The 26,572-nt window shown below is 38.9% G+C and overlaps 2 protein-coding genes across 14 annotated transcripts in view; one reads left to right on the top strand and one right to left on the bottom strand.

The window, feature by feature from the left end:
* LOC143908712 (dorsal-ventral patterning tolloid-like protein 1) overlaps positions 1–26,572 on the top strand; it is a 297,226-nt gene that overhangs the window by 22,270 nt on the left and 248,384 nt on the right. For 10 of the 13 annotated variants that reach the window (XR_013260223.1, XR_013260221.1, XR_013260219.1 and 7 more), the window contains 2 exons: positions 25,818–25,907; positions 25,995–26,172. Coding sequence is in view for 6 of the 13 variants with exons in the window: in XM_077426472.1 (XP_077282598.1) it covers positions 25,818–25,907; positions 25,995–26,172 (268 nt within the window). In the remaining 7 variants the exon portion in view is untranslated. Of the gene's footprint in view, positions 1–24,346; positions 24,443–25,817; positions 25,908–25,994; positions 26,173–26,572 lie in introns of those variants that run through there. The other 3 variants (XR_013260224.1, XR_013260222.1, XR_013260225.1) reach the window with 2 other exon arrangements.
* The window catches only part of LOC143908720 (uncharacterized), a 34,368-nt gene continuing 18,093 nt past the window's right edge, over positions 10,298–26,572 (bottom strand). The window contains exons 3-4 of the mRNA XM_077426485.1: positions 17,531–17,728; positions 10,298–10,428 (exon numbers count right to left, since the gene is read on the bottom strand). Of these exons, the coding sequence (XP_077282611.1) occupies positions 10,325–10,428; positions 17,531–17,728 (302 nt within the window). The 3' untranslated portion in view covers positions 10,298–10,324. The remainder of the gene's footprint in view (positions 10,429–17,530; positions 17,729–26,572) is intronic.

Raw genomic sequence — 26,572 nt, 5'->3', positions numbered from 1 at the left:
ATTATAAGACTTTATATATATATATATATATATATATATACCTCTTTTTCTCTCTCTCTCTCCCTCCCACCCTTCTTCTTTTCTTCTTCTTCTTCTTCATTTCTTATTTATCTTCTTTGACTTTGAAAAAACTTAAGAGCCTCCACACAAGACTCTTGTATAGTAACGTAGCATAACGTAAAGTGAGTCAGTGCACAAGAAACGTATCGATTACGGCGTTATACATTTCTTTTGCGTTGATCTACATTACGTTACGTTACGTTACGACACGAGAGTCCTGTGCGTTGATTCACGTTACGTTATGCTACGCTACCATACAAGAGTTTTGTGCGAAAATTCTAATCATAAAAAATAAAAAATTTACGGACAAACACGCTGTCGCTGTTTTCACGTCAATAAATTACGTATACAATATAAATTTAAATGTTACTTTACAACTTACTTACCTCTCTCTCCTTCTCTTCCCTTTACTCTCTCTCTCTCTCTCTCTCACTCTCTCTCTTTCTCTCTCTCTCTCCCCGGTGAGTACTGCACGTCACGTTGTTTCTTTGCTCCTGCTTTCTTTGATCTCTCTCGCTTCCGTGAACTGCCTCCGGGCTGTCTTGTTGCAGGCTCGAGCAGGTTTCTTGTTGCTTGGCAGAATATATATTCTATCCTTCTGTCCTTGCAACTTCCGGGCTGGACATCCTTGAGTGAAGTTTTTCCGGTTCTAACCTCACTTTTGCATGATTTCTGGATTGCTGTAGTTTGTGCATGAGCTGCCTTGATTCGCGCGTGTGGCGACATCTGTGGGCCTTGTGGCGTACCACCACCCGTTACCCACTGGACCGCTGTCTGGTTCTGCTCTCTGCTGCTGTCAGTTGATCGACCATGCAGCGCGCGTGCATTAGGTGCAAGAAGTCGGTTGCGACGGCTGCTGTTGTGTGCGAGTGCACACACACACCAAACTCTTCCATCCTGGTTGCATTAAGGCGTACGCTAACTATAAATACGCTGAGCAGTGCTGTATAGATCTGGCGGCTTCGCTGCATCCGGTGCCGGATGTCGACGGTGTCGAGTCGATCATGTCATTGGCTGCCTCATCTGCTGCCCCTCTTACACCGGAGGTCGAGTGCACGGAGCTTTTGGACTTTACGGCTCCTGCTATTAGCACTCTGCCGCAATCAGTGACTGGCGACACGACGAATGCGCTCTTACGCCAACTGGTTGAGCAGATGAAGTCGTCTGAAGCGCAATTCTCTGCATTTGCTGAGTCGTCCGAGGCGCAATTTTCTGCATTTGTTGAGTCGTCCGATGCGCGATTCAGTGAGCTCAACGATAAACTCAGCCAGTTGAATTCAATAGCTAAAAGTGTCGACCGCAACACTCAGCCCATAGCTGAGTTGGAGCAGCACTGTGCTGCTCTCACGAATGAAGTGCGCGATTTAAAGGGCGAATTAAAGAACAAACTTAAGAGCGAATTGAAGAGTGATCTGAGTGGCTCTCGTCCCGCTCCGCGGTCTCCTTCGTCTCGAGTCTCGCGAGCTTCCGACATCATTATCTCCGGGTTTCCTTGTTCTCTGTCCGACACGTCAATGGACCTTGTTACCAGCGTTCTTCGTGCGCTTGATATATCTCAGCTGGCTTCGGACGTTCTTGAGACTCGCGACGTGGGGGGTGATGGTGCGTCGGCGGTGCGTGGTGTTGCGACATGCTCAGTTTCGGCCCCTGATCTTCGAGCCGTCACTGCGGACGGGAGGCGATCGGTTATCATTGTGCTTAAGTCGTGTGAGATTCGCGACTACATTTTCACCGTTATGCGCCGTAAACGTCGACTCACTGTCAGCGAGGTTTTCTCTATAGACGTCACCGGGCATGTTTATGTCAACGAGCTCCTACCTATTGATGTCTATAATCTGTTGCGCCGGACTCGGGTCGAAGCCAAGCGGTTATCTTACAGGCATGTATGGTGCAGGGACGGCCAGATTTTTGTCCGTAAGGACCGGGGTCATTCTCCCGTTTTGATTGCCGTTGAGGCCGATCTTGCGGGGCTTCAGTGACTTATGACCGACGGGGGCTGTGTTCCTTCTGCTTTGCGTGATTGTCTCGCGATTGCTCAGCTCAATGCCAACTCTCTTCTTGCCCATCTCGAGTTTATTCAGGCCTTCTTATCATCTAAATTTTTTCACATTATTTCTATTTTCGAGACTTGGCTTCACTCGCATATTTCCGACGACTTGGTGCGAATCCCTGGCTACTATTTGTTACGTGTCGACAGGGAGGGCAGGGAGGATGGTGGTGTGGCTTGCTACGTTCACGAGTCTTTGCGGGCGCGTGTATTGGCGTCGTCGCCTTCTGCCTTCTCGAACGCGCCTGAGTATCTCATCCTGGACATCCGTTATGGCACGTGTGAGCCTCTACCGTTCACCACCATGTACCGTAGGCCGAAGGGCAAAAATTTTAACAATTACGTCGATGCCCTTACTACGTTTGCTCATAGCTATAAAAACATTATCATTGCAGGTGATTTAAATTGCAACCTCCTTGCTTCATCTTATGAATCTAATCACCTCAGGGACACGGTTTCGACAGTTTGAGCAAAGTTCTATCTTTTCGTAAGTCTGACGTTCCTTTTATCAACGGTCATGATCTCATCGAGCTTACATATTCATTTAGGGTTCCGTCTTTCGCGAGTCGCACTTTAGTTCGACGCTGCTATAAGAGATTTGATGAGCGGGCGTTTGTGCAGACTCTTGCCTCTAAGCTCTCTTCATCTTTTCCGTGCGATTTTGGTCTGACTAGCCCGGGCGAGTCTGACATTAACGATATCCTGAGCACCATTACAAGTGGTATTACCGCAGGCTTGGATCTGCACGCTCCTGTTCATTCTTTTCGTGTGACTCGTCCGTCTGCGCCTTGGCTCACTGGCGACCTCTCGCGCCGAATTTGGCATCGTAACAGTTTCTTTAATGCCGCGCGCAGATCTGGCAACATTCTCGATTATTACATTTATAGGCTCTACAGGAATCGTCTCACGTTTGATCTAAGAGGAGCCATAGAGCAGTTCTATATGAATAGATTGAGCGCAGCTTCCGCTCCGTCCAAGATTTGGCGTGTACTTGCCAATCTTGGTTTAGTTGAATCGCCTCTTTCCTCACCACTTATCTTTTTTTCACGCGATCTCTTGAATGCCCATTATTCCTCAATTTCAAATTGTTATCCTTTCTGTTCTCAATCTCAATTCTCCAATATCATTCTATCTATTACGCCTGACGAACCGCATTTTAGCTTTACCGAAATATCCTATGATACCCTTCGCTCCTTTATGGTTTTTTCACCTATTGTTTCCTTTGCCTCAGGTTACGATCAATTACCACTGTTTGCTATTGCCTTGGCCTTGCCTCATATTGGTAACCTTTTGACCTCCTTCTTCAATTGCTGTCTCAATCTGGGTTATTTCCCATCTCTCTGGAAGCGCGCTATAGTGCGTCCTCTCTCCAAGGTTAGATCTCCTACCTCTCCTTCTGAAACGAGACCCATTGCCAACTTGTGTAAACTCTCTAAGCTATTTGAAAAAATCCTGCACCGACAAATCATCGACTTCATAAATTCTCACCATATTCTTGATGACCGTCAATCGGGTTTTTGTAAGGGTTTCTCCACCCAGTCTGCTCTTCTTAGATTATCTCACGATATTAAGAGTGGCGTCGACGCAGGTGAAGTATTGATTCTTGTCCTTTTTGACTTCAGTAAAGCTTTCGACACTGTTTCTCATCCTCTTCTTATTATTAAACTGAGGAAATTAGGGTTTTCAGATCTTGCCCTCAAATTAATTTTTTTATATCTTACTAGTCGCTCTCAGGCGGTCGTTGATCTGGTCGACGGATTCTCCGATTGGCTGCCTATCACCTCTGGTGTTCCTCAGGGATCGGTACTGGGACCGCTCCTTTTTTCCCTTTTTATAAATGACATTGGCGCTTTCCTCAGATTTACCAAACGCTTGATCTTCGCTGATGACACTCAGATTTACCGCAAGTGTCTCTTTGGTCAACTGAATGCTGCTTTACAGTTGGTGGCGTATGATGTTGGAGTTGGATCTCCGAATATGCGACCACAAATTAACTGTCTTTTAACCTTAAAAAATCCAAGGTACTAATATTCGGCAGCAAGCGGTACGTTAACCAGATTAGCCTCAGCGAATTGTCTCTTATCTCTGTTAATGGTACCTCTATCCCGTTTGTTTCCCAGGCTCGGAATCTGGGTGTCATCATGAGCTCTGATCTATCTTGGGACAGTCACGTCGCTCACATTTCTAAGAGGGTACACTTCACGCTGCATAAACTCAAATTTCACAAAAACTCCTTAACATTTCAACTGCGCGTGAAACTCGTGTCAGCTTTGATTTGGCCTCTGTTGGACTACTGTTCTCTTGTATTATATTATATATAATAATGTTACTGACGAGCTCAATACTAAACTGCAGAGATTCATCAATTGTGCGATTCAGTTCATCTTCAATCTGCGACGCGACGAACACATTACACCCTACCGTCATCGACTCGGGTGGCTGTCGGTTAGATATAAACGTCTTTATTTCCTTGGCATCAAAATGTACAGGATATCTCACGGTATGTCTCCTAGCTACCTCTCCGAGATCTTTGTTAGAGCCGATTTCTCTATCAGACGGTTGTCACGGCTAGCGCTACCTCATACTTTTCAACATCCTAATCACACTGAGACCTACCATAAGTCCTTTCACCTTGCGGGTATTTACTTATGGAATTCGCTTCCTACCGAGCTAGTGTCGTCTTCGTCTCTTAACAAATTTAAACAAAAGCTCAACGGCTATCTATTCACACTCGAGCTCAGTTCTGTTTGAGGGTCTAACTTGTGGATATCCACTGGTCATGTGGGATGTGGCGTTAGTGCGTGTTAGGTTTAAGCACATTTAGTCTAAGTTGTTCTAGTCACTGTACATACATAAATTGTTGCACCTTTATCGTCTAAATTAGTCTTAAGTTTCAATGTCAATTTTCTGCGATTACTTTCTTTGTTGTCTGTGGGAGCATGGCCGAATTTCGTTGATTTTTAATCTTTCAGCATTATTTCAGTCACTTATATGTACTTTTTCAACAAAATTTGGTAATGAAGCGTTGACTGAGGTGGAATGAATACTTTTTCCTTTTGCAATTCAGTCCCTATCATCTTCATTATTTCCGATTTTGCTCGCTGCTTTATTATAGTTACAACTTCTTTCTAGTTCATATTTTTTCCAACTTGTTTTTATTTTATTTTTGTTTACTTCATGTATATCTTTGTATTATTCATCCTTTGCCTAAAGTCTTGACTATGGCATAATAAATAAACTCAAACTCAAACTCAAACTCTTTCGATTTCTCTTTTCCATCTGTAATGTAAATATTCAAATCAATAATCAATATATATAATATAAATTTAAATTATTTTAAAACTTACCTCTCTCCTTATCTCTCTCTTTCTTTCTCTCTCTCTCTCTCAACTTCTCTTTTATTCATCTGTAATGTAAATATTTAATCAATATAATCAATATATATATAGTATAAATTTAGATTATTTTAAAACTTACCTCCCTCCCTCTCTCTCTCTCCTTTTTTCTTCATTTTCTACTTCCTTTCAATCCTTTATCTTCTCATCCTCACAAAGAATAATGGAATTATGGACGAACGCACTATAGTCGTTTTCATCGTCGAAAAGTTATGCACAATATAAATTTAAATGTTTTTTTAAAGCTTACCTCCCTCTCTCTATCTCTCTGTCTCCTTTTCTTTTTTTTCCATTCTCTGTCTCTCTCTCTCCCTTTCTCTCTTTTTCTCTCTCGAGTCTTCTTTTCCTCGTCTTTTTCCTTTTTTATTCGTCTTTTTTAACTTTATTATGACTTATTACCTTAATCACAAAGAATTAAAAAAATATTATTGACACGTTCGTTATGACCGTCTTCATCATCATCGACGAGTTACGCACAATATATTCCCAAGCAGCATTTTTCGGTTAACTTTCCGACTAAGGACTACTTTTCTACTAATCACAACGTTGTAAGCGGTTCAAAAAAGTTATAAAATGTAACTTATAATTACTAACGTTTTTTGGACGTTGTCTAAACGTTAAAATTACGACGTGCTTTTTTTATCACTTTCCCAACGTCAAATTCGAAACAGTTTAAGTCCTATTACCCGACGTTAAGATATTTAACGTTCGCCTGACGTTATACTCTGCACTACACTTTTCGAGCGACTTCAATACGTAATTCCCAACGTAAACCAACGTTTTGTTATCAAACGTTGTAAAACGCTAACGTTGTGAAACGTCGCCTGTGGTCATTTCTGACTGACGTTAAGAAATCGCGAGAAATGGTAACAAATTCTGCCTAAAAAAATGTAGAGCAGATTACTGCTGCGTCAAGCGGGCATCGTCGACGGCAATTCGCGGCGTCGTGCGTGAGCTATGAGGACTATGCGACGAATGTTGACGATCCACGGCCGAACCGGTCCATTTCATCTCACGCGGTTATCGTCGCGTCGTCGGGAAACAACGCGCGCGCGCCGCGCGGTTCACAGCTCGAGAGCGCGTTCGCTCGGCTGCACGGCTGCCATAACCATGCTCTAGATCACCATATAGATGGTATTGCATAGGTCGGATTTGGTTAAGATATACGACTCATTCGCAAATCTAGTATAGAATTTTCAACTAATTAATACTTTATCGACATGTTAAGTCAGTTTGGCGACCTTGTTAAGACTTTTAGTCAATATAGGTACAATTTTGCCTACAGTGGTATACTACTTAGTTTGGAAAAGTCGGAAAAAGTTAATTATTTTATACGAAAAGACAAATTTTAGTAGAATTTATCGCACCTTTTACTACGTAAAGTTTGATCTAGTGTGGTACGCTGACTTCGCCATTTTCATTCCTCGAAGAGGAAGGCAAATAATCCGCCATTTTCCAGTATATTTAGATTTAAATTTTTTAACGCACTTTATTAACAATTTAAAGCATTTATATAATATCTGTTGTTAAAGTTTTGACAACATATTTATCTTAAAAGTAATTTTGATGAAAAAAAATTAAAATCTACACTTTGGAAAATTTTAGTTATTTATTAGAATATTTAGTAAATTGGAATATTTTAGAAAGGATTCGTCTAATTTCGACCTATCATTTCCACATTTATCAATAAAGTGGGTTTTGTTATACAATTTCAGTGCTGGGTTCGTGTATTTATGGCAAAATTACAATAGTATCAAAGACTGCGCAAACTATATTTTTCCTATAAAGCCATTTTATTTGTGCCAAATTGATAAGTACGTATTATGATACATTTATTACACCAATGCCGTCATATGGTTTGAATGGAAGCACGAAAACTACACCTAAAATGTACGTTGTGAAAGAATAACCTCAGGTCTAGCAGAGTGTACAAAATCAAAGTTTACATACCAACGTTAAAACTGGTGGAAAAAATGTAACCTCAATTTAACTTATATAAGTCGGATTCCAACGTTGGTACAACCTAAATTTGATTCCCCAAATTAGTGCAAAAGAGGGTTGAAACGACGTAGCGAAAACGTTGGATACCAACGTTAAGTGTGTTTATCTTAACGTCGGGCGGACGTCAAAATGCTGCTTGGGTTATTATATAAAAATTCATATTATAATATTATATTATTTTAAGACTTACCTCTTCTTCCTCCGCTTCCTTTCTTATTCATCTTCTTTAGCTTTGCGACGCCTTGATTATACGAAAAATGAAAGTATATAGGGACAACCGCGTTATTACTACTATAACCCCAAACGATGCAAGCTGTTATTATCCCGTCAAATTCGCCGCGGACTCTATATGACAAACCAACAAAATTATTTAAACATATAAATAATTAAAATCATCTAGAAATAAAAAGAAATAATAAATATTCACAATATAAAAATTAAATAAACAATTAACAAAAAATAATATATTCCATCGACAGCAATTGGCAAAAATATACATGTACTTCACGACGTTTCAACCCAGGATTCGGGTCTTTACACTGATCTATATTATAACTGGATAGTGAATACCCTACTCTCACCCCAAATTTTATGAAGCATTATGAACGGCCGCCATATTGGCCGCAGCGGGCACTTCGGGCGTCATCGGGAGCCGTCGTGAGCGTTCGTGAATCGCCGAGTTTGAAGTTGCACACAGGTAAAAATTGAAAACCGCTTAATGTTGTTAAAGTTAGTAATTTGTAATCGGGTAACTTTTTCGTTGTCGAAAATGAAAAAGAATTGCGTACATTGTGGGAAAAGCGACAAGGGTGAAGATGTGCCCAGGTCTTTTCACCGGTAAGTATATATTATAGTATCTAATTTATTATATGTAAATCAATGGCAATCAATCACTCGATATTAAATTACTGGTTATGTTGAATAATTTATTGCTTTTTGTAGTTTTATTTTCACGTCGTACGATTTTTAGAGATAAAATACATTATCTATATTATAATTAATCCGTGCATGAGGTAATGTCGTGAAAATTACAAATTGAGTGAACAAAAATAACTATTACAAAGTTTGTCTTTTTATTCAGATTGCCAACGAAAAGGCCACGAGAACTGCAAGTCTTGGCTGAAAAATCTAAACCTACAGAACAATAAGCAGTCACTCGAAAATTTGCGACTGTGTTCCAAACATTTCTCTGAGGAATGCTTTACCAGAGAAAATGGAACTGTGAAACTACAAGAGGGAAGCATTCCAACATTATTTCATGCACCTAAGCACCAGAAAAAGTGTATCTATTGCAATGTGCCTAAAACAAATAAAGGCGATCGTATATTTCACAAGTAAGTAAAACTAGTAGAAAATAAATGCACGGCTTATACGATATTTTTAAGATTTAAAATGCAAGTTTATTCGAACAGTTTTAGAATTATTACTATTACCACTATTATTATTAGTACTTATGAAGTTTGATGCGATAATCGGAATCAATTCTATTCCAAAATGTAATTACATGCAGTAATTATGTTGACTGTTGTGTATGTACAGATTTCCTCTCAAAAACTCAGTGCAGCTTCAGAAATGGTTATCTCGCATACCGTTGCAGAATTTTTTTCCGACGAAAGATGACATTCTATGTTCTGATCACTTCAAGCCAGACTGTTTCCGGCGGATCGACAACAATAAGTTGCGCTTAAGAGCGCTTGCGGTTCCAACAGTATTTAAGCCTGAACTACCTACAAGTAAGAGTAATAAGTACACACAATAAGTACACCAAGGATATACCCCGCTGATTTTCTTATATCGCTTTATTATTAATAATACTTCTTTAAATGTAACATTTTAATGTTGTCTATTGTTTTTTTATACATATCACTATATTTAATAATGTGTTATTAAAGAGCTTTCTATGTACAGTTTCAATTGTTATTTATTTTATATATTTTAGAAATAAATGTTTTATCTTCGAAAGTGGAAGCAACTGCAGCTGCAAGTTTTAAAAAATCAGAAAGCGCGGCTGATATGGAAACCACTGTAGATTCAGAAACAGCGGTGTATATTGAAATTGATGCGGATATGGATACCACTATTGACGTCGATAGTACGAGAGACATGGTACCTGTTCCAATCATCTTAAGCACTTCAACAGACAGGCCTCAGAAAAGGAGGCCAAATACTCCTGTTTCAATTTATTCAATGCGACACGATCACCGTTATGAGGCCTCTCCTAGAAGCTACAAGAGAAAACTTACCTTGGCCCTCAGTACGATCAAAAAACTATCAAAAGAATGCAAGTTAAATAAACAATGGGTCAAGCGACTGACGACGAAGATAAGCTCCTTAAAGGATATAGTTCGTACATTGCGGGAAAGTATATCTGTAAGTGAGTCAGGACTCGCATACTTAGAATCGATCGCTGACAGTGATGTTTCGGAGTTTTTGCGGAGGTACGCGCAAAATGCTAATAAATCGAAAAAAAAACAGGGAGTAAAATATTTAAACGTCGAGGTAAATTAGTAGCAGGTATTTCTCGCGAAAAATACCCACCTGCTATTCGGACATTCGCTATGACTATTCATTTCTATTAGCCGAAAGCTTATAGGTATGTAAGACAAAAATTTTGCAACGCTCTGCCCGACCCAAGCACACTTCGGTTGTGGTATAGCACAATCAATTGTGAACCCGGATTCACTTCTGAAAGTTTTGACGCGTTAAAGGAAAAAGTCTCAGAAGAAAAAAAGGTCAGGAGGCAAGTTATCGTTACCCTGATGCTTGACGAAATAGGTATTAAGAAAGGTATTCAGTATATTCGAAACGGAAAACTTAGAGGCTACGTAAATGTAGGATCAGGAATCGAAACATGCGATGACATACCTTTAGCGAAAGAAGCATTAGTTTTCATGGCGGTCGCATTAGATGGTAGATGGAAGATACCTTGTAAGATCTCTTTTATTTGTTTAAACCTTACTTATACAAAAGATGACTCGATTCCCGGGGAGGGACGTGCATTTATCGAACGAGATATTTATCAAAGGGTATCCGTAATTTTATTTTAATTAACACGGGCTACAAATATCGCTCTCCTGAGACCGCCTCTATACGCACGCTTTTCATACATTCACTCACTCGCCCCATAAATATCCTCGCGGTCACCTATCGCTCGTTATGTGTCACGCCGAAAATGGTCGTCACATCAAAATGCACGCGTCTCGAGAGGAATTAAGAGAATACTAATGCGATATATGGAGACATTTGTATAGCGCGAGAATTATTATACTCTCCGAGGACGTGTGCCGATCACGATTCAAGTTCGTGTTACAAGTACTCATCTGCGTGCTCGGGAACCTCCTGCGCTTCCCTCGTTGGCTCTCTCGCCCGTTCCGGGGACCCTTGCCTCACGTGGCTGGTAGAATGCTGGGCGGGCCGTATTGCTCCGCAGGAAGTTTGATCGCCTTATCCTGACTCGCCTCTCAATCCACCGTCAGTCTGCTCGTTGTAAGGCCCGTATTTAGAATTAAGCGTGGTCGGCTTGGAGTCCCCAGAACGAAAGAGGCCGAGCCTTGCTCGGTCCCATCGATCACCGGATCGCGGATCGATGGGCATGCGCAAATTACCCGCCTCCCACTTCGGGAGAATCATAGGGTGGTGGATGGTAGCGTGCTCGCACTATTACATCTCACATATTACATCTTACAATCCCCCCCCCCCTTTTATGGGACACACCTTCAGGGCTGCGTTCCAAAATTCACTTTAGTTAACTAAAATGCTATAGTGTACGTGACGTAAACTATAGATTTTAGTTACCCAGAGTGAATTTTGGAACGCAACCCAGCGTGAGGGCCATAAACTTAATCTCCTCCTTACAATTTTATACCGCATTTTATAGTTATTTACAAGTTATCAAGATACCGACGCGAGATCCAAGCATACTCAATTTCCATCGCATTCAATCTCTCACTCATACTGATACTTTATCTATAATCCTTCCAACGTTATCGTTATAGTGTTCGCATATCGACACATCGTCAAAGTGTAGTATAATTAATTTACATCGATATCTTCCAAGATTAGCAGCGTTCGTATTTACACCTCGTCAAATCATACCTTATATCTAAACATTCCAATATCAACAGTGTTCGCATACACATCGTCACGGTATAATAGCTTACATATAAACATTCCAATATCAACAGTATCTGCATACACATCGTCACGGTATAATAACTTACATATAAACATTCCAATATCAACAGTATTTGCCCGTACAATATTAGGGAGAGAACTCGAACAGATACTTTCTTGTCTACTTTTCACGGTCTTCACCTTTTCCAAGATAATACTTTCGGAGATTGAGACGGTTATATATGCCTATCTCTACCTGCTCATTCTTTGGATCAACGAGTGCGAACGCGTTTTCTCCTATTTTTCGAATTATTTTATAGGGACCCTCATATAGGTGGAAAAACTTCCCGATCACCTTATCACAAGCATTTGAGAGATGTTTTACTCTTAATAGGATTAAGTCCCCGACCGATAATTGAATTTTAGATTTACCTCCTTGTCTTTTACGATATTTAAAATTCTTCCTTAAATTCTCTCTAGCCATCTCGATTAGGAATTCGTGCGAGGGTTTCTCACTTTTGGGAAATTGGACGAGCTCTAGAATCTCATCTTGAACGGAATGACCAAATTGCAATTCACACGGTGTAACTCCCGTACTCTGGTGGACCGTAACATTTAATATCTTCTCGATTTTCGACACAAACGTAACCCATTTTGTATGTTTTTCCGCGCACAACGTTCTAAATAATCGGCCCGACTCGCGCATAACGCGTTCTGTTGGATTTGACTGCGGGTGTCTGATCAAACTATACAAAACCTTGATACCTTCGGCCTCAAGTCGCGTTTTCCATAATGCGGACGTAAATTGGCTACCGTGATCTGATAAAATACGCTTTGGCTTTCCGAATTTTGGAATAAAGATATCCATAATTTTTTTTACACACATGCGAACAGTTGCTTTTTTTATCGGATACAAACTCACATACTTTGTAAAGGCGTCTACCATAACAAACATATATTGCATTCCTCCGCGGGCCATCGGGAGGGGACCATAAAAATCCACAGTAACTAAATCATTCGGACCTTTTGACACAATAAAATTATATTCTCCCTCCATTGACACTGTTAAATATTTTACTCGTTGACACATATCGCAATGTAATACAAAATTCTTTACTTGTGCCGACATACCTCTCCAATAATAAAATTGTTTCAGATATGCGATGGTTTTATAAACACCTGGATGACCCAGTTTAGAGTGTATCTCCTTTATTAACGATCGTTGCATTTTTTCCGGTATTACGATTTTCCAGTTTTTCCTACTCTTTTCCCGATGAAACAGTATGTCGCTATATACAACAAAATCAGCATTCCCCCCTCTCAGCGGAAGCATCAATGCAACACCTTATTTTTGGATCATCACGCTGCAATTCGCTCAACGCCTTCATGCCTTGAGCGAACTTGCCATCATAATGGATCGTGGCTATTATCTTTAACGATGTTTCCTCTTTATCATTTGCGGGAGAGAAACATTGATGCAACGATGAGATAACAATTTGCTCAAGACTTTCCTCCGCAAACCTTCCCTCCGGATTTTGGCTGAAAAAAATCAGCCACCACGTTATCTACACCCCGACAATGCGTCACCGAAAAAGAGTACTGTTGCAACAACAATGTCCACCGCATAATTCTGCCACTTTGAAAAGCCGCGGACTGCACAAACGTTAGACTTTTGTGATCTGTTACTATCTCGAAGTGTACACCTATCAAATAAACCCGAAATTTCTCTACTGAATACACGATCGCCAGGAGCTCCTTCTCCGTAGTAGTATATTTAATTTCCGGACGAGATAAGCACCGACTCACTAATCCGATTATGTTATGATTTCCTCCCCCATCAACTTGATACAAAATTCCTGCAATCCCTCAATCACTCGCGTCCGTTTGTAATTTGAAGGGCACTTTTGGAATAATATGCTTCAAGGTTAAACTCTGGTTAAGATTTCCCTTTAACTCTCTAAATGCTAGAGGAATGTGCTTGTGTCCAATTCCAACCTACATCCTTTCTCAGCAATTCGCGGAGTGAATCTACTGACATGCTGTGTCTCACATTAAATTGTCGATAATAATTACACACCCCTAAAAATTGTTGGAGTTGTTTCTTATTTTTTGGCTCTTCAAAATTTATAATATTCTCGAGCTTCTTTCGCTCCGGCGAAATACCTTCTGTCGACACTTCAAGTCCAAGGAAAAGAACACATTTTTAAAAAAATACACATTTTGATAATTTTAATGTAAAATTATAGTCGAGGAGACGTTTAAATATTCTGCTTAGAATCCTAATATGATCTTCGAAAGTTTTAGTGCCAATTATTACATCATCAATATACTTAGATATAAATTCGTTAAACTCGTCCCCCAACGCGTTGCTCAATGCCCTTATAAAACCGCTACCGGCAGTCTTTAATCCAAACGGAATCCTACAATATAAATATGTTTTGAAATCAAACAAGAACGCAGTGAACAGTCGCGACGATTCTTCCAATGGCACTTGCCAATATCCGTGAGTCAAATCTATCCTCGAGAACCATTTAGCGCCGTGATACTTTTGCGTTAATTCATTTATTAACGGTGGTGATTCTTGATCGTCTTCGATTACTTCGTTTATGCCCCTCGCGTCTAAACAAACCCTAACACTACCATCTTCCTTTTTTACGATTCTTATCGGATTACAATACGGGCTAATTCCTCTTTCAATAACCCCATCTTCGATCATTTTTTCGATTGCTTTTCTCGTCGGCTCGCGTAACGCGTACGGAACCGGATAATTATGACGAATTCTCGGTTGACGGATGCCGGGCTTTAATTTTATGCGATGCTCATATCTCTTCGCGCAGCCTGGCTTGTCCGAAAAAAGTGAACGAAAATTTTCTAACATTTCGCGAAAAATATGTTTTTGGACGTTGTCAAGTGAGGTCATTTCACACGCGATCTCTATCGGGTCCTCCGGTACACCTTGCTTACACTCCGTTTTCTTCTCAGCTAGAGAAGCGTTCTTAAATATATTATTATCCCCTATATCATTATCAATACCATCACATATCTCATCACATATATCATGATCATTGCTGTCACACATTTCATTATAAATATCCCCCTTCCTTTGTACCAATTCTCGTATAATTGTTTCTTTATTATTTTCTTCAACCCGGTCGCTCCTAATCACTTCCGTTATCATCTCCTCATCTATCCTTATTACAACTTATTAGTTCTCCCCCCCTATTTTCCTTTTGAGTTACCTCACTTGAACTAATCGCGTTACTTGTTATTTGGTCCTTCTCCCCTTTCGCGTCCAATTCACATATCTCTATCACATATACATATACCGTATCGTTTCTTTGTGTACATACAAGTGTTTCCATCGCGTCCTGCCCGAACATTACCGACGAATTCGCCAACCGTCGTCCTTGTATTTCTATGCAATTTCGCTTATAATCCATGATCACATTATTCCTCGATAGCCAATTGTGACCCAAAATCAAGTTTGATGTTAAATAAGGTACAACTAGAAAAGAATCCTCGACCGTGATATCCTCGATTTTTATTTGAATAAAAATCTGACGTTTAATTGGTGTTGACTTTTTCCCGATCGCGGTCGAGACCACTAGGTTTGTCACGGGCAATTCTCTCACTCCGTTTTGTGACATTATTTCTTTATAAAACGACTCCGACACCGCCGATACCTGACTACCCGAATCCAGCAATGCCATCATTTGCTGATTATGTATTCTAACTCGGACATGTGGACATTTAGCCAATAAATTAACGCGATCGCCATTATCTTGGTCCTTTTTTCCTTTAATTCCGCTAGCCAATTCACTCACAAAATCAAAATCCTCCCGATGCGACGACGGACCTGATTTCATCGCACCGATTTCTAGTTTAAAATACTACTCGATTCGTTGTTATTGATCCTATTGTCGAAGCTATCTCTATTCACTCGTGGTGTATTCGTTGGCGGGGGATAACGCGTATCAGGTAGTCTAAAGTCTCGAAAATCGTTTCGACCACCCCTTCTATAACCCGAATAATAGTCCTCATTCCGATAATTGTTTTGGAATCTATTGTGTTGATACCTATGTCTATTATGTTCCCAATGTCCTTGAGTGCTTATTTGTCTTATGTGCGGGCTCGCGTATCTTTGTTGACTACGTTCCTTCTCCCTTCGAATTCCATCCAAGTTCGCCAGCGTTTGCACGATCAAATTCGCGTCATCATAATTAATGGTTACCATCTTTTCTTTGATCCAGAGGGGATACTGTTGAACGATTTTGTAATTGATTTCATATTCAGACAATTTGGGAATAAAATATTTCGCTTCCTGAAGCTGACGGTAATAGTATGTTTGCAATGAATCCCCCCCCGACTCATACCGTCTCTCCATCCTCCATCCACGCGTTTTTGAATTGCACGCGAGTCGGCACTGAATAGAATTTCTCAATAAATTGTTCTTTGAATTCCCCATAATTTTGAATATCCGCACTCCGCAGTCCATCCACAAGCTCGCCCTTCCCTCTAATGCATGCTCAACAATTAATAATTTCCGATCCTCTTCAACGTTTTTTGTTTTAAAAAATTTCTCTACCCTTCCACGAATTCCATAGAATTTGAGGTAAGTTCGTCCCTAAATTTCGGCATCTTAATATCTAGGTTAAAATTTTGTACGTTACTGATTTACGTCGCAATCTCCTTAGTATTGACGTGGTTCCGGCTTCCTTCGTTATTAGGAGCCTGGTGAAGGACATCTCGTTGTTGATGTTGCAGTTCGGCGTTCATCATTCGCATAACCTCAAGGTCTCGTCGCGCCCGCTCTAATTCTTCGCGTACTCTGTTCAAGTTCTCCCGGTCCTGTTCTCTCGCGTCATCTCCATTAATTCCGTCCGTATTAATAAGTCGATCTTCCATGATCGGCATTTTGTATGTCCGTTTATTTTTTCCTGAGAAAGTATATATAACTAGTAAATTTCTGTTTCGCTTTTCTACCAGATTTTGTTAAATAAATATGTGTCTCATCCTCAGCCATTCACACTCGATTCACACTCCTATCACCGACAAATAAACCATCGCGATAATCGTCATACTTTCGTTTGTATCAGTTCACGATATTCCTAAGCATTTACTTAGTAAATCGTGCCCCGAGTTGGGCGCCAATTTGTAAGGTCTATTTTATTTGTTTAAACCTTACTTATACAAAAGATGACTCGATTCCCGGGGAGGGACGTGCATTTATCGAACGAGATATTTATCAAAGGGTATCCGTAATTTTATTTTAATTAACACGGGCTACAAATATCGCTCTCCTGAGACCGCCTCTATACGCACGCTTTTCATACATTCACTCACTCGCCCCATAAATATCCTCGCGGTCACCTATCGCTCGTTATGTGTCACGCCGAAGATGGTCATCACATCAAAATGTACGCGTCTCGAGAGAAATTAAGAGAATACTAATGCGATATATGGAGACATTTGTATAGCGCGAGAATTATTATACTCTCCGAGGACGTGTGCCGATCACGATTCAAGTTCGTGTTACAAGTACTCATCTGCGTGCTCGGGAACCTCCTGCGCTTCCCTCGTTGGCTCTCTCGCCTGTTGCGGGGACCCTTGCCTCACGTGGCTGGTAGAATGCTGGGCGGGCCGTATTGCTCCGCAGGAAGTTTGATCGCCTTATCCTGACTCGCCTCTCAATCCACCGTCAGTCTGCTCGTTGTAAGGCCCGTATTTAGAATTAAGCGTGGTCGGCTCGGAGTCCCCAGAACGAAAGAGGCCGAGCCTCGCTCGGTCCCATCGATCACCGGATCGCGGATCGATGGGCATGCGCAAATCACCCGCCTCCCACTTCGGGAGAATCATAGGGTGGTGGATGGTAGCGTGCTCGCACTATTACATCTCACATATTACATCTTACAACCTTTAGGATATTTTTTGGTAAATGGGATAGATTCTTCGACGAATGCTAGCCTCATACAGAATTGTCTACAGCGTCTGGACGAAATTGGCGTCGAGGTATCGTCTTTAACTTTAGACGGTCCATCGCAACACTTCGCGACATTACGCAAACTCGGAGCTACTTTCGATTTAATCGATCCACAGCCGTATTTTCTGCATCCTTCGAACAAAAAGAAAGTACATGTAATATTAGATGCCTGCCACATGTTAAAACTGTTCAGAAACTGTCTTGGCGATCAGAAAGAACTGCGTGACAACGAGGGCCAAAAAATCGAATGGAGATTCATAACTGCTTTAGCATACTTGCAAAAAAAAGAAGGGCTACGAGCAGGAAATCGGCTTAAGATCGCACACATCCAATACGGGAAAATGAAGATGAAGGTGGCTCTAGCTGCTCAGACTCTCAGTAGCAGTGTTGCTGATGCTATCGAGTTTTGTGCGCGAGTATTAGGCTTACCAGAATTTCAAGGAAATGAGGGAACGGTACGTTTTATTCGCTGTATCGATAGACTTTTTGATTTCTTAAATTTGCGTAATCCATTCGGAAAGGGTTACAAGAGTCCGTTGCGACGTACCAATGAGTTTATCTGGCGACCGCAAATTTTGGCCGACATAGAGTATCTAAAAGGTATCACGAATGTCGAGGGTAAGGAAATGTGGAAAACCAAACGGTACGTTCCATTCGTCAGAATGATTACAGCCGCCATATCCGTCATTGGCATTTACGACACGTACGTTAAACCGGAAGGCTCTCAAATGAAATATTTGCTAACGTACAAATGTAGCCAGGACCACCTGGAACTATTTTTTTGTGCAATTCAAAGATGTGATGGCTGGTGTCCGAATTCCACTTGTGCACAATTTATTTCGGCGTACAAAAGGATGTTAGTTCGGCACGAAATAATTGCCACAAACGGTAATGCCGAAGCCATGGACTCTACCAGTATCCTAACGGTTTCTTCTGGGGCTGGAAGAAAAAACCTATCGATTGTTACGATCCTGCTGTTTACAGCGCGATGGACAATATTCGATTCTGTAAAAAGTACGGATTAGATGAAGAGATTGGACATTGCAATGAAAATGACGAATTTATGGATGAATTTATCGTACTTAACTGGCAAATACCAAACACGCTGTCCGCGTTTTCGGAAAATTGTGTCGCGAATATAGCTGGTTAGGTAGTTAAGAAAATGGTGGACGAAAAAACCGCTAATTAGGTGCGAGAAATGCCGAAATGCGTTATTTCACAACAGTCAAAGCGTACCAGAATTTTCGGACAATTGTCTTATTCAGGCAAAGACACGAGGTGGGCTAATATTTCCGAGCAAATGTCAACGCGCTGAAAACATTATAAGACATAGCTTGAACAGAAATAAGGGTAATCCATTTCGAGAATCGAATGCTGAAGCAGTTCTTTGCGCAAAAATATTGCAAGACGTTTTTCAGCCGCCTTGCAATTTATTTCCGTCGTTGAATGAGCATATCTTTGACGATGAAATGGAACATCTTTCGAGCCACATTTTCACGCTAGCGAAAGAAGTTTGTAAATGCTACATTAAGCTACGCATGTTTATCGCAACTAACCGCGTGTCAGATGCTGCTATCGGCATGAAATTACGACATCATATGACTGGCAAATAATTTGGAAAAGTCAATAATTTTTTAAAACAGCTGTACACAATTATTCAGTTCAAAAGGTACTTTATTTGCCCCGAAGGGGCCTTAAAGGGCGTTTTTACGGAACGTACCCAAACCTTATACAGATGGTGTTTTAAAGGGACGTACCCAACCCTGCTGTACACAATTATTTTTTAAGTATTAAGTTCTGCGATACCTTGGAAAATTTTATTTTGTTGTTTTGCGATACCTTCGAAAATTTAATTTTGTTAATTTAATCTTCTATAATTTGTATTTTATGTGTTCTTTATGTTTATCAATAAATGCATTTATATTTTACACAATTGTATGTATATTAACTGTATGTAAATTAACTGTAAAAACACAACTAAGCAATTTTCACTCCTGTGTGCAACTTCAAACTTGGCGATTCACGAACGCTCACGACGGCTCCCGATGATGCCCGAAGTGCCCGCTGCGGCCAACATGGCGGCCGTTCATATTGCTTCACAAAATTCGGCCTATTCACTATCCAGTTATATATAGATCAGTGGGTCTTTATCAAGTGATCTGACAAAACAAAAACAACAAGCGCGAGGTCAAATAACAAAGTCAATAAGATTAAAAATTAATAATTTAAGAGTTGAAAGTTAAAATTTTCCAAAAATATAAAAGAAATTCCGTTTAAATCAATGCGAAAAATTCTTAAGGCGCAAAAATTCATACCTGATGAGAAAACGAGTACCATATCGTCAGCACATTCTCAGTACTAGTGTTTATGAAATTTTGGCAGAAACATCACAAATGAGAGGTTAGAAAATTAATAAATAATAGAAGTAATGTTCAAGTCCAAGAAATTTAAGGGAGAATACTTATTTACACAGAGTACACAGAGAATGTCCAACGACGGCGCCAAAAAGTTAGCATTGCGTATCATACTGACGAGTTACAATACGGATCGCAATTCTCTCGAGCCACAGCGGCGACACATGTTCACGCAATGGGAGTCAGAAACAAACTGACAGTTTCGTACATATTAAACGCTTACAAAGTTATCAGAGTACCCAACAGCAGAGAAACAAAACAATTATACACTCGAGATAACGTTGTCGTATATGGGATTTAAGTTATCGGTGTCTTTTTTTAGATTAATTGTATCTGAATATTTTTTTATTAAAAACATTTCTGCAATTTCTTTCTTTTTTCTGTTCTTTTTTCTATGCAAAATTTCTACCTCAGACCACTTGAATTCATGACTATGGGATACGCGATGTTTGCTGACAACGGAATGCTTATCGTCGTCTTTCCTTATATCCTTAAAATGTTCGGTAACGCGCGTTTTTATAGGTATCGTTTTGTTTGCCCGATGTAGGATGCACAGCAATCGTCACAATTTATTCTGTAGACCACTTTAGTGGAATTATTCCTATCGAGACGGTCCTTTCCCCTCTTAATAATGACGTCCAATTTTTTTGGAACAGTATGGACAGTATTGAGGCCAATGTTAGTAAGTGTGTGACGTATATCTTCGCCAAGACCTTTGACATACGGAAGTACGACGCATTTCCGTGGATCGAATAAATTGGCAGGGGTGCTATTCGCGTTACGCCTATGCCGAAGTTGTTTAATTCTGATGTTTATGTGTTTATCGATGAGATCGATTGGAAAGGAATTGTTCAAAAGAATTTTTTTAACCACATTTGTGTTGGATTCGTGGAAACGTTCGTCAGACAATAAGATCTCTCGATCAAGAAGACTCGTGATGGTATTAACTTTATATTTAATCGGATGGCTAGAGAAAAAATTGATGTAACGGCCTGAAAACGTAGGTTTTCTATACCAATTCGTGATCAGTCGATTTCCATCCCTGATAACTAAAGTATCGAGAAACGGAAGAGAATTATTCCTTTCCAATTCAAAGGTGAAATTTAACCGTTGTGCAAACTTAATTACTGCATTGAGAGCCGAAAAACTAATAATTCCTGTATTTTTGCTCACTCTCAACTTTTAATCTTTCTTACAGTAACCATTACACACTACTACACAGTAAACATTCTCCCAGTAACCAGTAAGGATTTTACAGTAACCATTACGATAAAGACTAATAATGATTCCGGTGCAATATTTTAACGGAAAAACTTTTTTTTTTTTAATATTTTTAAATAGGTCTCATTTTTTTCTAATATTTTTATAGTTTAATTTATATTCGTGGTTTTGCATATATTCTATTTTATTAATTAAAATTACGTACTGTTTTACAATTTTTGAAAACACATTGACGGGAGACGAGATTCAAACCTAAGATTCCGGAATGACAGCCTAATACTGAGCTAACAATCTATTCTACAATAACTATTATCAATCTCATATACGACATATCTCTCTGAACTGCTCTGAACTCGCGTGATAGAACGAATATAGAGAGCCAAATAGTACTTAATGGTTACGGAATCGCACATGATTGAATAATGGAACTTCTCAGTAATTATTTCTTTTCTATTATTTATTTCAGATAATATTGCTTACGATCTTAATCTTTAGATATTACTGTTTTTCAGTAAACATTACTTTTTTTTAAGTAAGCATTTGGATTGAGATTAAGAGTTGAGAATAAACGAAAATTCAGAGTTTTTCGGCTCCCAATGTGCTTAAGATGATCCTACAAGAATAAAAATAAACCGATATCAAAGTTTTACATAAAATTTTCTGGTTGATTCCTTGATTTCTACCGCGCGATGGCTTGTGCGTTAATTATTAGGTCGTCCGTAATTATCTTTTCTATTTGCGCCATTTTTATGCGCGGTGTTCGTGTTGTACGAAAAAAAGCAATAGAAATAATGATAAAAGAACAAACACGTTTAAAATCATATTACCATCAAATCTTACAAATTTAATATGTATTTAAACATTTTAGAGAAATTGACCATTTTTTCACAGCTACAACTAGCCTCTAGCCTTCTAGCCTCATCGAAAATATGTGGCTTGGCTACTTCTGCTCTGGGTATTTTAAAGCATAAACTTTCAGTCGGAAATAGAAGATAGTTTTCTGTCAGGATTTTGTCGATCAATTATTTTTTTTACTGTTTCTTTACTGTTTTTTTAATTGTTTTGACAGCTTTATTCTAGCAAATTGTTCATTCCTTGTCTGGCTTCGATCCCGTGTGTTTCGTAAAACGTGATAGAACGTGCGGTCAACATGGCTCACAATTTTACGAATAATGGGATGTGCGACATGGTTTTTTTGTGCGCTATATGCGGCCGACGATTGTGGGAAACTGCAAGAGTTTATGCTCGTAGATACCCAGATACTCAGAGCGAAGACAGTCACATCACACATTTTTTCTGAGACTGGAATTGCGGCAAAAAAATGGTCAATTTAGACCTATTAAGTCTGCAGGTACATATTTATTTATAAGATCTTCTAATAAAATAATTTTAAATATTGTACTTTTATTTTACCTTTTTATTGTTACTTTTATGCCTCGTATAGGATGACCACCGCGCGGAAATACCGCACAGATATCAGAACAGGTCACTAATGGCCTAGTTTACACCAATCACTTGATATGCGTATTAAATAGTAAATAACTAGTAAATAAGTCTGATTATTGGCTGATCAGTTCAAATATACTATTTGATACGCGTATCAAGAGATTGGTGTAAACTAGGCCACAGAGTCAAAAATTAGTACACGAGCCATCGTGCAGGATCAAAGAGTCAGCCAGGCAACAGTATGTAAGGCTTTGAAATCGGCTCACTTCTATTCCTACAAGTTAACTCTGACTCAAGAGTTGCATGCAAATAATGAACCTCGCAGATTGAAGTATTGTCAGTGGCTCCTTAATGTGAGTGAGGAAAATTATTATTTTTCGAAATACATTCTGTTTTTGGACAAATGTATTTTCCATAATGATGGCAATGTCACCCACCGTAACTCGCATTACTGATGGACCCGCTGAGAATCCTCATTAGATGCAGCAAGCGCATATACAAGTTAGGTGGTCGGTAAACGTTTGGGCGGGTATTCTCGGAGACCACATCATTGGACCACATTTTATTGATAGTAGGGTCTGGTATCGATGATGACCGATACCAGAGATTTCTCAAAAATGAACTTGTTGACTTGTTGGATGAAGTGCCGTTGGAATTACGTGCTATCATGTGGTTCCAGCATGATGGCCATCTAGCACACACTGCCAGAGCAACAAAGGAATTATTAAAGAAGAAATTCGGTAACCGTTGGATCGGACTTCATGGTCCTCACGAATGGCCATTGCGTTCACCAGACCTCACACCGCTAGACTTTTTTCTATGGGGTCATCTTAAGCAGCAAGTTTACGCAACGCGACCTGCTAGCGCTCAAGATCTAAAGAATCTAACTGTACGAGTTTGCCGTGCAATAAGCCCATAGGTCTCGCGCTGGGTGCGTCGTGCAATTTTGAAAAAAAAAAAAAAAAAACTACATTTGTGAGAGGATGGAGGGGGGCCATTTCGAGCACATACTAAGGTAAAAACATGATAAATTGGTGATGTGTTGCGCACGGTCACACGTTGATGTAATTTTTTATCCGCGTGCGTTCTTACACGCAATATGACTTCAGTATATCTATTTGAATCTTTATACTGAAAAAGTCTAAAAATGTGGTACAATATGGTTCCAGGCGAAGGTCCACTTTAAAAAACCTAACACGCCGCATTGGTGGTACATCAAGGGTGGTGCGGTAGTTCACTGTTATTACTTTTAATTTTTTAAGTTATTACTTTTAGATCCATAAAGCATACAGTAGAATATTTCTTGTAGAAAAGTAGAATCGCTTAATTTTTTATAAAAATAAATATTTTTATATTTTTGCCGATTTACATCCAACTCTTTTTTTACGCGCTAAAATGTTCCGCGTAAGCGTGAAAAGAAATCGCCACCAAGTAACTTGATTAAAATATCAATATTTTTAAAAAATCATATAAAAAAGATATACAGATACAAAAGATATTTTTTTCTATGCGGTAGATACGTTGCGCGCAAATAGAGAATAATAAGAAATCGCGTTATTAAATAAAATTATATGTAAAAAAACATGTGTAAGACAGTTGGATATATTAGAAAAGTATGTACATACGATATACGTTATTTGATTCACAGTTTTTAACTTGCCTGTACATCACCTCGGATTCGTCGATCGAAGCGGTCGATTCAAGCTAATGTCATCTATGGATCGTTCGGTTGATTACAGTTGCAGTCGGTAACTCATCGCCTATGGTATTGGTGCATCCGTTAAGATTCACCTTGTATATATATATATATATATATATATATATATATATATATACGATTCTATTTTTTACAAATATACATATGTATATGTGTGTTTATATCCGTATAATGAAGAGAATCGCAATAATAACATTAAATGTAATAATAATTATAATATAGAACTACCCAGGTAGCACATACACGTTTCAAAAATGTTTTATAAGCGTTTTTATGAAACGTTTTATAACCGATTTCTAAAAACCTTTCTCATGAGTAAAAATGTGCGCGAGCGTTACTTCTGTAGTAACTTACGATAATTTCTTAACGTAAATGCGGTATAAGTAATGTAAATTATCAATTTGCAAAAGAAATTAATTTGTTTTCACAAATTAGAAATTTTTCTCTGTAAAATTACCAATTCTTTAAGTAATCTGTAATTTACTTTTACCTAAATATCCCTGTTTAACACTACAAAAATGCGTGATATCAGTACAAAATTACCTTTTTCAAAAAAGGTAAAAAAAGGCGCCAAGTACACGCAATGTACTTTATAAATTCAAAAATCCAACCTAAGTAGTAGCTTTATTTTTCCTTAACAAAATTATTATATTACAAAATTATGTTACCTAACTCAACTTAAGTGACATGTATTTCAAAAAAAGATGTGAGATCTTTAAATTGCGCCAATTGCAAAAAGAATATATATATTGTTGTGCAATTTAAAAAATAAAACCCAAGTGGTACATAATCTTTGTGTTCCCATTCAAGGGTCTTCCTATTCCAACCCAAGTGATAATAGCTTTTTAATTCTTCTTAACAAAATTATAATATTACAAAGAATTTTTGTTACAAAGAGTTAAAGAGGTAACAGTACAAAATAAAAATATTTAATTAAAATAAAATAAATAAATTTTTCTTGTAAAAAAAACTTGGCGCTGCTTTTTTTACTCCTTTCGCATTCTTTCTTAAATTATGTTTATTGTTTTTTTATTTAATCAAAAATTTTAATACTAATGTTTAAATTTTAATGTTTAAATTTCGAAGTCTAGCGGCGTCAAGTTTTTTTACAAGAAACATTTATTTATTTTTACACCATAACTCAGAATGTCACCAAATTTCGTTGACAACACTGGCACATAAAGACGCATTTACTGTAGGAAAGGCAAGTTTCTACGATAAATTCTAATTAGCAAAAAGTCTAATGTCAAGTTTGCCCTGGTGTCGAGTTTGCCCCGGTCTCCCCTACACACAATATACGTCTTATTATTATTATTCTCATTATCACAATTATTTGCATGGTTATAATATGGTGTGGTGTGTTCCCGGTGGCGGTGGATGTTATCATGGGGTCCTTGAATCATCACACCCTCTCTCAATTCAGCCCGCGAGGTAATTGATGCATCACTACCACAAGACTACGTTTCATCACTGCCACAGCCACCGGGAGGGCTCACTACTGCCAGAACACCAAGTACGTCCTGTGCCTTTTTTTATTAATTTTTTCTACGGTATGACGATCGATCAACTCACGTAAATTGTAATTTTATCTGGTTTCCAGAGTGCGACCAAAAATTTGTGAGCACTCCTGACGGACCGTTGAACGGAAGCTTTCACGCACCGACGCTGATCAATCCTGAAGGAGATCCACAACAGTGCGTTTACACATTTCTTGCAGGGCCGCGTCAGCGTGTCGAATTGATTTTTACCTCGTTTGGCCTTCGGGGAAAACCACCAGAGTGAGTTTTTGTCTTCATCATTTTATCCCGCAAACCTCAATATATTTGGTAGACAATTGTTTTTTTTCTTTTAATAAGTATTTGTAATCATTTGAAAATTATTTAGAGAAATTTGGAACGTCATTTTTATACTTTGGAGAGGAGTACACAATTATTAATAATTAATAAAAATTAATTAAGCATATAGTGGGCAGACATATTAATAATCGATTCTTTTTCTTTTTTTTAAATAGATTCTTAATGATATGGAAAATTGCTTACAACACATTTTATTATTTGAAAAACAATTTTTATTTATTTATTAATTATTATTAATAATACACATAGTCCAGAAGAGAAAGCAGGAACCGTCCCTGACTTACATCATGTATGTATATACGTGCTCATTTTCTGTTCTTTT

The sequence above is a fragment of the Temnothorax americanus genome, unplaced genomic scaffold (genome assembly GCF_048541705.1).
Source record: "Temnothorax americanus isolate GAGA-0224 unplaced genomic scaffold, ASM4854170v1 Scaffold112, whole genome shotgun sequence".
NCBI lineage: Eukaryota > Metazoa > Arthropoda > Insecta > Hymenoptera > Formicidae > Temnothorax > Temnothorax americanus.
This window is presented reverse-complemented; position numbering and strand designations above follow the sequence as displayed.